This window comes from Benincasa hispida, chromosome 3 (assembly GCF_027475165.1).
Source record: "Benincasa hispida cultivar pf3 chromosome 3, pf3_genome.v1.1, whole genome shotgun sequence".
In the NCBI taxonomy this organism is placed as follows: Eukaryota; Viridiplantae; Streptophyta; class Magnoliopsida; order Cucurbitales; family Cucurbitaceae; genus Benincasa; species Benincasa hispida.
Genome location: NC_143480.1, coordinates 14,399,398 through 14,410,446, shown reverse-complemented (window position 1 = coordinate 14,410,446; position 11,049 = coordinate 14,399,398). Strand labels below are relative to the sequence as shown.

The following is an 11,049-nucleotide window of genomic DNA, read 5'->3' as shown; positions in this document are numbered from 1 at the left end:
TCGATGCAAGCTCACTTTTCACATAAATTCTTAGTATTATCAACGCATATCCTACTTGTTAGCCCTCATAATTCTAAATAAAAGGCTACAATAGCTTGTATTTCTACCAGCTATCAAGAATCAACCCCAACAAGTTGTAAAGGTTATTATAAGTGGGATGTCAAGCTTGAATGCTAATGTTAAGCTCAAAAGGAAGCTAGTGACATTAACTAAGGTTACCTATTCTTGTCACAGAGCAAACACAAATAGAAGAAGCCTATAACCCTTAGGGGAGTAGAATAAGAATGTGAGTGACTAGTTTTTATAAAATTTATTTTGATTTGATTTCCATGAGCTATGGCATATGTTTTGATGAGGTTCCAATGCATGAATACTTACAATATAAAGTGTTTACATTTTCATAATATGATTTTCACCATGATAGATGAATGAACCAAAGAAATCAATCAAACCAAGTCAAAAGAACTAAACTGCTGAACCAGACTGGTCTAAAATAATTGAACCGAACCGAATCATCTTGGTTGGTTGAATCACCTTAGTTTGATCGAACTGACTTGATTGAATCGATTGCACTCTTCTAAAGAAGAACGTAAACTAATTTCCTTGGGACAACTAATTTAATGAGAAAATATTCCAACAGAATGTGAATCGGATGAATCTGGAACGCTCAAATAGATCGAATTAAGGATTTCAGATCTGGTTCGAATTCGATGATGAACGTGAATCCTCAGAAACACAACGATGCAACATGTATTGAAACTTAGGGGTGTTCAAGGAACCCTATAACCTGAGAAAACTAGCCAACCCAACCCAAATAATAAGGGTTGGGTTGAGTTATATTTTTCAAGAACCGACCAATTCGGTTCGATTCTCGGGTCCAAGGAAAAAAATATCGGTTCAACTCAAACCGAACTGGTATTATATAGTTTTTTTTTTCGGTTTCATTCCAGCCTTTCCCTTCCCCTCCCTTTCTTTCTTATCCTTTTCTCTTTATTGCCACACACCCAACCACTTCTTTCTTCTTGTTCATCACCATGTTTCTTTTTTCTCTTCATCACCACATTTCTTTCTTCTCCTTCATCCCATCTTCTCCCACTTGATGCTTTCTATGTAGTACAGTCACTCTTCTTTAGCACTCACTAGACCAAATCTTGTCATAGAAGCCATGCACCACTAGATTTTTCATCATTGGAACCATCCACTACCAGATTAGCCATTGTCGTAGTCATCCACCACTAGTTCTGTTGTTATTAGAGCAGTCCATTGCCAAATTTACCATTTTTGGAGGCTTCCACCATTGGATTTGTCGTTGTTGGAATCGTCCACCTCTAGATCTACCATTTTTGGGGCTTTCTAGTGTTGGATCTATCGTCCTTGGAACCATCTAACACTAGATCTGTCATTTTTGGAGTCGTCTACCACTTGATAGGCCATCGTTAGAGCCATCCACAACCAGATCTGCCGTCGTTGGAATCATCCATAATCAAATCTACTACCGTCGGAGTCAAACAACCACCTTCCTGTGACTGGTTTTATTTTAATTTAATCATTTATTTTTAGATTCAATTAGATTTGTATTAGATTTATGTTAGATTTGTATATGAATTCAATGGATCTGGATTAGATTTATATTATAAAGAATATTTTATCAACTTGATGACCCAACCCGAATCAACCCCAAAATATATGGGTTGGGTTACTCTCATGAATAGAACCGATTGGGTTGAAGAATTCCCAACCCAAAAATTCGGGTTGGTCCAAAAAACTCCCCTAACCCATCTTGTGTACACCCCTATTGGGAGCGGCGACGAAAGTAAACACAATGACGCGGGGAGGAACGAGGAGATCAGATCTAACGTACGATGGGACGTGAACAAATGAGATGGCTGAGACGCGAACGGATCTAAAAACAAAGACCTATAGAGAGATCTGAAAAACAGAGAGCAGTGTGGATCTTAACAGGGAGCGGCAAAAGCTATACGAATCTGAGCAAGGCCGATCAACCGAACAGATCTGAGCATAAATCTGAGGGAAAAAAAAAACTTGAATAGAGATGGGCAGGGCGATATCAGATTGAATGGGAGAGGTGAACTGCTAAGTTAAAAACCATGCTCTGATACCATGTAAAAATACTCATCTTTTATTGATATCATATCTTCGAAATACATATAAAAATGTACTCAAAATATAGAATAAATAGGAAAGTCTAAGACTAAGTTTAGCCTTTAAATCAACCTAAAAATTGGGTAATTTACAACACATTTATATACGGCAACATTCATGATTTCTTCACTCTACATTAATTTTCTTGACGCTTTCTTAAAAAGTTATGTTTTACTTCAAATCATAATTCCTGCTAAATACACCAATATATACGTGACCATAACCATTTAAATCAAACAACCATTAATAATATAGGATTAATCAAACAACCATTAATAATATAGGATTTACAAAGTAAGTGAAAAAGTAAAAATTTAGTCTCTATGATTTTAAAAGTTAGAATTTAATCCTAATGATTTGATAAAATCCTCTTAAATAGATATCAAAGCCTAACTAAGACTATTTAAAGATTTTATCATACCATAAGAATCAAATTATAACTTTTAAAATTATAGAATAATTTTATAATTTAACATAATATTTAAACTCTATAAATAGCTGAGGATATGTGCTATAAAAAACACATGGCTTTTTTTATGGCAAGTGTTTGCAATATATTTTGGAACTTATTCTCAGCTATGATATGGGAAAAGTCTGAACAAAGATTCTTGCTTGCAGGCAAACAAAAGACCAAGTTGCTTAACAATGAGACAAACCAATTCAGTGAAAGGAAGGAAAAGCATATATTTTTTACCCATATCCCCATAGCCATATCATAACAAACAACCCCAAATTTCTCTCAATTTCAAAGCCATCAAATCCCATAATTTCACTCTTCCAATGGCTCTTTCTTCATTACCAAATTTCATCCATTTCCCCAACTCATTCTCAATCTCAAACTCCAACAACCTCAACGTTGCCTCTATTCACAGTACAACAAATAGTTACCTCCCTCCGCCGCTGTCGGCCAAGCGTCGACCCTCTCTGTGCGTAAAATGCCATGGCAGTCCCGAGTTGGAAAATAAAGACGACGACGATGACGACCCTCTTGAAACAATCAATAAACTTTACAAAGGCATAAAGAAGAAAGACATTGCAGACTTGTCTAATGTAATAGCTAATCGACGTCCGGATATCTTCAATTCCATTCCTTTTCTTCAAACCAATTTGGTAATTCCATTAACCGGTCCCTCTCTCTTGAGAAATTATTGAAAGAAGTTGTCACACCAATTTGAAATTATTGTATGTAGTAATTTTTATGAATGGTCTGTATTAATCATATATATACTTTTGGGTTATTGTTCTTTTTTTATTTGTCAGAAAATGTGGAGTTTGATGTCTAATATTATAAAGGGATTACAAGATAGCTTAGTATTTTCAGTGCAGCCAACAACAAAAGATGGATCGATGGTGGGCATTAAATGGAAAGTAGGTACATACTCCAAAACTCAAACCACGCCTTTAATTTGTTTGAATTTTACTAGGTGCGAAAATGGGTTTGATTTTTATAGAATAGTTAAAAATTGATGTCCAATAAACAACAAATTTTTATTTAGTTTGGTTTATTATGGCCTGGTTTTTGGTTTTGAATATTTTTTTCTTCCAAATATTTATTTTTAATTTTTACTTTTATTTTATATAGTTCAAATTAAAATTGGGTCTATTTTTTTTTAAAGAATTGAAACTATTTTTTTTTCTAACACTTTTCTAAATAACAAACATACATGATAATAATTAGTATTTTTTTTCCACTGTAATATTTAAAATACTAAGAAACACATAATGTAGAGTTTCTTTTTAAGGGTATATGTATACCCTTAGTATGGTTCGGTTTTAATTGGTTTTTCCAATGAAAAACCGATCCAGAGCAGTATTTTTTGGTCTTCTTTAAATACAAACCAATATACTTAATTTTATATACTAAATAACCAAACCAAACTAGTAGATCAGTTTTGTTTTTTGGTTTTTGAGTTTTGTTGCACTCTTAAATTTTACTACAAAAAAGTTTTTAGTATGGACTATTATATTCCTCTTGTTCACACCATAAATTTATGTTCATAAATATTAGTGAAACTTGCATTAATATTAATGGACTCCATTCTATTTTTAAAATCATGGTGACATGACACAAAAAATGAAAAGAGTATAGAGAATTTTCCATACTCCTATAAGATACATAAGTTTTCTTTTTACTACAAACAAAAGGTCATGTATGTGTTATTAATGATTTCAATTTATGTTTGTTTCTTCTCAAATTTATCTATTACCATTTTTACCAATCTTAAAATAACACTTAAATTTCTAGTCAAATTTTCAAAATAGAAACAAGTTTTTAGTTTACATGTGATTTCTATCGGTGGAAGTAACAATTATAAACTTAATTTTTCAAAAATAAAAAATAGAAAATGTAATGTTGTTAAACGAGAACCTAAATAATTTATGGATGACACCAAATCAACAGGGTGGCATAAACCACTGATGGAGTCGAAAGAGGGAGTCAGTATCCATTCTCACCATAGCTATGTTGGAAAGTTGCTTATTGGGTACTTCATAATATTATTCAAACGTCTCTTCTTTTCATTTTTCAAATTCATTATTCTCAAATTCATTATTATTATTTAATTTGAATTGGATTCAGAAACTTCGAGATGTTATTGGATCCTCTTCTTCAGCTTGGACCGATGAAAACGGTGAGTGAAATTCTATAACTCAAATAGATCAAAATAGTCCATATTCAATCTTCTATTCTTACAATTGTTGAACTAAGAAAAATATAACTTTTCATTTTTGTAAATATCACATGCAATCTTTAAAATTATGTTAATTAAAATTAACAAATTTATTAGGTAAAAAGATTGAAAATTTTGAGTTTAATAAGATGAGATGAGTTTTGTTTTTGTAATAACGTGTGGAATTAAAAATGTGTAATTATTGGAACAGATGAAATGGATTGAGGCTTCAAAGTCAAAAGAGAGGAGAATTGCATCTCTGTGTTTGGGTTTTTTCCTCCTCCTCGTGTCGCTCTTTTGTCTCCAGTTTTCTGTTCGTTAATTTCCGGAGAATAATAAAAAACCCTAAACTCTAATTCACTACTTCCTTGTTGGATGATCTAATCTTATATTCTTTCTACTTTTATTCCTTTTTAAATGTTCATCATTAAGGAATAACATTATTGCCCCCCAACAATTTCTTATGCATTATTTTTACTTTTTCGAGGGAAGAATTAAATTTTTGACTTTTCTTTAGATGGTAATTGATATTTAGAGTTTGTTTAATAAAGTATTTGAAAACAAGAGATTTAATGAAAACAAACTTGTGTTTGATATTTTCAGATATTTGTTTAGTAGCAGATTCAGAAATTATATTCTAATTAAATAATTGTTTAAAATGTGTTTGATACTACATATTTATAAATCATAAAACTAATTGTAGTTACTCACTAATATTTAATTGACAATAAATTATTACTAATTTATTTATGAAGATGATTTATGTTAAAAAAAAAAGATATTCTTATAATCATTATTTTGTAATATTATATAATTCATAATATATTACATACTATATATTAGATTTTTTAAAAAATGAATTGAGTTTACAACATGAAATATTGTATTTCTAAATGTTTTATCTTTATTTAATATACTTCCGTATTTTAAAATTTTAAATTCAAAATCTGAATAAAATGAAAACATAAAAATGTTGTTTTAGAGTTTGCACTATTTGGATCACAGAATCCTAAAACAGATTTAAAAAATAGGATTCAGTTATCTATAAAACACATCTTTCTTGAATTCAGTGAATCTAAAAATATAAATAAGAATACGAATTCTCTACCAAATAGACCCTTATCTAGTGCGACAGGCTTGAATTTTCAAATATAATTATTACCCTATTGTTTCATAGCGACCTTTTGAGATAACTAGTGTTTCCAACTTGAACTTGTAAATTTTTCTTAAGATTGTTAATAGTATATTTGGTAGGCAATCTGAAAACAAGGGATTCAATAAAAAAAAACTTATAGCATAAAATTAATTGTAGTTTTTTTAAAGGAGATGAACCAAAAGAACCACGACCTATGACTACCTCACCTCCTCAACAAGGAGAAGAGGGAGAATACAATCAGGCTAGACATCTTTTTAAAGCAAAGAATAACCTCGAGAGGATGCCAAAGCCGCAAAAGCATGAGCCGTTTTGTTCTCCTCTCTCGAGATGAGGACCCTGATCTCAAAGAGAGAATTCTCCTTTCTGTTACTCATTATATATTAGGTTGAATACAAACTACTATAAATTAATTTATGGACTTGATTTATATTTAAAAAAATTGTATAATGATTGTTTTGCAATATTATATAGTTTATAATTCATTATATAAACATATTTTAATTTAACAAAAATAATTGAGTTTGTATCATGAAATGTTATATTTATTAATATTTTTATCTTTTTAAATATAACTTTGTAATATAAAATTTCAAATTCAAAATTTGAATATAAAAGAGAATATGAAAATTTTGTTTTTAGAATTTACACTATTTGAATCACAAAATCCTATAACAGTTTTTTGAAAACTAAATTCAAATTGTCTACCATAGGCTTATTCTCTGAACTCAGTGAATATGCAAAGCAGAATTCAAACGGCCTACCAAACACTTTCAAAATTTTCCTCCCTTGAACTTCTAAATTTTTTTATACTTTGTGAAGGAACTCATTTTGAAGGGAGATCCTTGAGTGGAAACGGATCGTCCAAATTTCATTTTTATTAAAAATTAAATTTACAGTAAACATACAAGATATGCATTCATAAACAAATTACAACATGTTTTTTTATAAGGAAAAAGGGTTCAAGAGATATTACTTTTGAAGAACCTTTCTTCGTGTAATTCCCTCTAATGGTCACGAGCCTTGAACTCAACAACTTCTTGAAGACTTTCTTCAAGAACTTCACGAACCAAACAGAAAGGACACTACCACAGTAAGCTTTTGGTATTCTCAGGGTGAGAACCCAAGAGTGGTGGATTCTGACTATTTTAGTTAAGAGGGATTGTTTGAGTTTGAAGGAAGAAGATTGAGGAAACACACAGAACGATTATGCAAATCTCAATTGTTTAGCAAAAATACGTTGAATCATCTAGCAAATTGCATGGTTGTTTTGGGAGAAGAGAAAACAATTTTCTTTTATTTCTTTTGCACTACAAGGGTTTTAATGTCGTTTGGAAAAAGTGAAAACGGATGTATAATATCGGTTTTGTTTTTTTAAAAAAAGTAGATCTACTTTTTCCTTTCATTCCCAGACTTCCACTCACCCAACAACCTACGCAAAACCCTTTCAAAACGTGACTCCTTTCTTCCTTCCACGCGAAACCCACAACCCGGCCAAGCATCCGGCCATGGATTTGGTCATGGATTCAACTGTTCAGGTGCTGTTTTGATAAGAAGTCTGAGAAGAAGTCCGGCTTTTTCAAGTTTACTTTCTGTTAATCTCTTTTTTTATATATATTTTTCTAACTGATTACTTGATTATTATTTATATGCTTTGTAGACTATTGTTGTAGTAGCAGTTGTTCCGCATGGGGTTTTACAGCTTCCATCTTTAGATAAAGTAAGAGCATCTTCCTTGCGGTAGATTGTGAAAGTTTGTGAATTATGATCCTTGCTGAACATCAACTTTTTGTTTTGGGATGCCGTATACATAATTGTTTTCAATACTAACTGTTTCTGAACTTGTTACATGTAATACTATTTTAATAATAGGCCTCTCTGATATTATAATTTATTTTAATTTCTTGTAGCCTGACATTCCTACTATTTGTTTAGTATTTGACTGTTAGGTTTTAGTAGCTTTGGTAAGCATGTATTAAAAAATAGGTTTAAAACCTTTATGTTTTTCTATTTGTGAATTGGAACAGCAAAGATCGTCTGCGACCTATATTTTATTTCCATTATTCGTATTGTTAAATGTTAATATGTATTATTTCAGTAATTTTTACCCATGCTTTGAATAATGGGGTTAAAAATACACGTGATTTTTCTATTTGTAAATTGGAGCAGCGCTGGAGACCTCATTTTGTTTCATCACATTTTAGTACTTTCATTAAGTTGACAAATGAAGTATACTTGAGATATCTAAGGAGACTATTTATAGACAATTTTGTGGCTGAGGATGTCAATCTTGTGGCTCGCATCAGAAATGTTTTTCTAACTCTCCAGGAGTCATCAGCAGGGCATATTAAGCCAATGCAGTCATGTAAAAGCTCAGGATACGTAGTAATTGTCTTTCTGTGTCTCTTATCTTTCCTCTCTCCTTTTTCTGTTGTTTAGACAATTAAAGAATTTGTTGGCATATAAAAAAGATTGACATCAAAAAAAGCAATTAAAGAATTTGTCTGTGTTGGTTTGATATGCTAGGGTATGTACTAGTTACACTAATCATATCAAAATTTCCTTTTTCTGTAGGCAGACATTCCATCTAGAAGCTTAGCAACACAGGTGAGTGAGTCCTGGTTGTTTTAACAACTTAGACACTTTTGAGAATTAGGCAGTATGAATATTTATTACCTTAATTTTCCTTCCTGTGATAAAACATGGGATTTTTCTTAAATCTACTTCCTGTACAGAAAAGTGAATATGAAAATGTCAGCAAGAATGTGGGGATAGAGTTGTCAGGATCTGAGGGCACTGAATCTCTAAAAACAAAGCCAGATGCTATCAATGTGGAGAGTTTTAAATCACAAGTGAGATTGATTGATGACAGGATATGTGGAGGGGAGTCTAGTGGGTGCAAAGATACGGCAGTTGGTTTGAAACAAAAAATCAGTGTACGACCGCAAAATTCTGCCATGGATATGGTTAATATATATGGTAATTTACTTCCACCTGAAAAGATAATGACAAATGATGCATACTTCCCTATGAATCCTCATGCCTCTTCTGTATTTGTTGGAATTAATCACAATGGGACGTTTAGCTGAACCAATCCTACAGAAATGTACTAAAATGATATGGAAGCATCAGAAACTATTGATATGTATCCGTCAAACACATCGTTGAAGTTCCCTGCTGGTTATGAGCTGCATGAAGTACTTGGTCCTGCTTTTCTGAAAGATGCTCTTTATCTTGACTGGCAAACAGAGTATGTTTTTGGTGGTAAAGCTTTTGAGTTATCTGAGGGAATGAGTGGTAGCCAGTTGACATCTGATTCACCGACAAAGCGTCTTCTAGAAGCTGTAGTCACCGATGTTTGTCACAGTGGTTCTGATATTAAAAGTGACATATCTCTGTGCAAGTCTGGACAGTCTCTGTTAACTTGTGTTTGAATAATAGTTTCCTATTAAATGAAAAGATGTTGAGATCCTAATTGATTTGTTTGCTGGTGATTCTATCTTGTGTTTGAATGTGGAGGAAAAATGAGATTATTTTGTATAAAGAAGGAAGAGAAAGATTGAGAGCTCTCAATGTTTAGCAATAATGGCAATTTTTTTAAGATCAAAAGACTTATAATGCAGATTTACGCATGCAAGATAAGGCATGAGAAGTACAAAACAAGATTTTAACATGGTTTGGCAAGAGGTGCCTACGTCCACGAGAAGAGCTGAGATTTCTTGAGAAGTAGAAAGGGAAAAATATTACAGATAAATTCGTCTAATTCATTGATTTCTCTCTTTTTTTTATCTCTCTCTTTTAGATCTTTTATATATAGGATGTTTACAATTTTGATGAGAGATAAAAATAAGATAAAATGTCAGTTTCACTTTAAATAATTGCTGTTTTAACACTTTTCAATATACTTTAGGAAGAACGGGATGTCATAATCAAGCATGGAACACAATCATGAGAGAGTCGGTGTGCTGTAACACATGGGATGCAGATGTCTCAGTTCAAGAAGGTAATTTGTTATGCTTACAATTGCTATTCTTCTGGGGTTAGGAAAGAAGTGAGTTACTAAAACCAACTCAAGAAGGTACTTTGTTGTTTACTCAAGTCCCTTTGTGAAAAATATAATATTCTTATGCTTTGAGCGTTAAACTGCAACTAGATAAACTAGTTAAATCTATGAGGATCAATTCTGTTTATGATCAAAATTATCTCGATAGTAGATAGGTTACTAATTGTTGTTACACTTTTTTTCACTTGAACAGGATATACAAGAGAAATGAACAATATTGTGGTGATTGAACCATATAGAAGATAGGTTACTTGTTTTCTTATCTTCTTTTTTTCTTCTCTCTTGACAAGGCGATTCTTTTTTTTTTTTTTTTTTTTCAAAATAGTCTCTTCTCAGCCTTTGCAAGTAGATACGAAACTATTTCAGAGTAAGATTCTTTTGGAAACTAGTCGAATTAGAATTTGGGAACTAACTCATTTGAGTAATAATGAAATGACTTTGAGTGATGTTTTTTCATTTTGTTAGGTTCAAGTTTGATGTGTAAGGCTAAATTTTGATTCTTAAGGATTTGGAAGGAAGATAGGAAGATTGCATTGGACATGTTTTAAGAAGGTTGACAAGTGGAGAAGATGCACCAAACACAAAAAGGACTTCATAACAACATTAATAACAAGTACAAGGTAATATTTATAAGGTGCTTATCTTAAAAGTCTATTTGTTCTAAAGTTTTGGAATAGATTCTTAGGCATCCTTTTGTAGTTTATGGTAGTGGAACTTCTTAGGCTTCCTTTGGTAGTTTATATTTAAGCATTATTTGTCTAAATGAATCCGGTTGTACTATGGTAGTTTGTGGGTTATTCTTGCATTGTGGGTTAGGTTAATTCTTCATTATCATTGTCGAATCTTTTGTTACCTCTTGTTTAACCATTTATTGTGCTTCTTCGTCAATTTGAATCAAATTCTTCATTATCTAGGATTGACCCTCGATAGTATCTTTTAGTTGGAGATGTTTTTTGTGGTTTCATTTGATTGAAGTCTTGTATCCATTGGTATGCTTTTTA

The 11,049-nt window shown here is 31.8% G+C and overlaps 2 protein-coding genes across 2 annotated transcripts; both read left to right on the top strand.

The window, feature by feature from the left end:
• The first annotated feature begins 2,848 nt into the window (after positions 1-2,848).
• On the top strand, positions 2,849-5,323 carry LOC120074268 (uncharacterized). The gene is made up of 5 exons (XM_039027341.2): positions 2,849-3,273; positions 3,424-3,535; positions 4,565-4,646; positions 4,742-4,793; positions 5,044-5,323. Exons 1-5 carry the CDS (start codon positions 2,944-2,946, stop codon positions 5,152-5,154), a joined length of 687 nt encoding a protein of 228 aa, XP_038883269.1. The 5' UTR covers positions 2,849-2,943; the 3' UTR covers positions 5,155-5,323.
• Positions 5,324-6,756: 1,433 nt separating this feature from the next.
• LOC150037043 (uncharacterized) lies at positions 6,757-9,460 on the top strand. Its single transcript, XM_090311636.1, has 3 exons — positions 6,757-8,370; positions 8,560-8,592; positions 8,721-9,460. The coding sequence occupies exons 1-3, from the start codon at positions 8,062-8,064 to the stop codon at positions 9,072-9,074; spliced, it is 696 nt and encodes a 231-aa protein (XP_090167762.1). The 5' UTR covers positions 6,757-8,061; the 3' UTR covers positions 9,075-9,460.
• Positions 9,461-11,049: the final 1,589 nt, after the last annotated feature.

Excerpts from the sequence above, each read along its gene's own strand:
- LOC120074268 (XM_039027341.2), top strand. The coding sequence starts at position 2,944 with ATGGCTCTTTCTTCATTACCAAATTTCATCCATTTCCCCAACTCATTC. Across the intron at positions 3,274-3,423 it reads CTTTTCTTCAAACCAATTTG|AAAATGTGGAGTTTGATGTC; the intron begins GTAATTCCATTA and ends TTTATTTGTCAG. Across the intron at positions 4,794-5,043 it reads AGCTTGGACCGATGAAAACG|ATGAAATGGATTGAGGCTTC; the intron begins GTGAGTGAAATT and ends TTATTGGAACAG.
- LOC150037043 (XM_090311636.1), top strand. The coding sequence starts at position 8,062 with ATGTTAATATGTATTATTTCAGTAATTTTTACCCATGCTTTGAATAAT. Across the intron at positions 8,371-8,559 it reads GTAAAAGCTCAGGATACGTA|GCAGACATTCCATCTAGAAG; the intron begins GTAATTGTCTTT and ends CTTTTTCTGTAG. Across the intron at positions 8,593-8,720 it reads CTAGAAGCTTAGCAACACAG|AAAAGTGAATATGAAAATGT; the intron begins GTGAGTGAGTCC and ends CTTCCTGTACAG.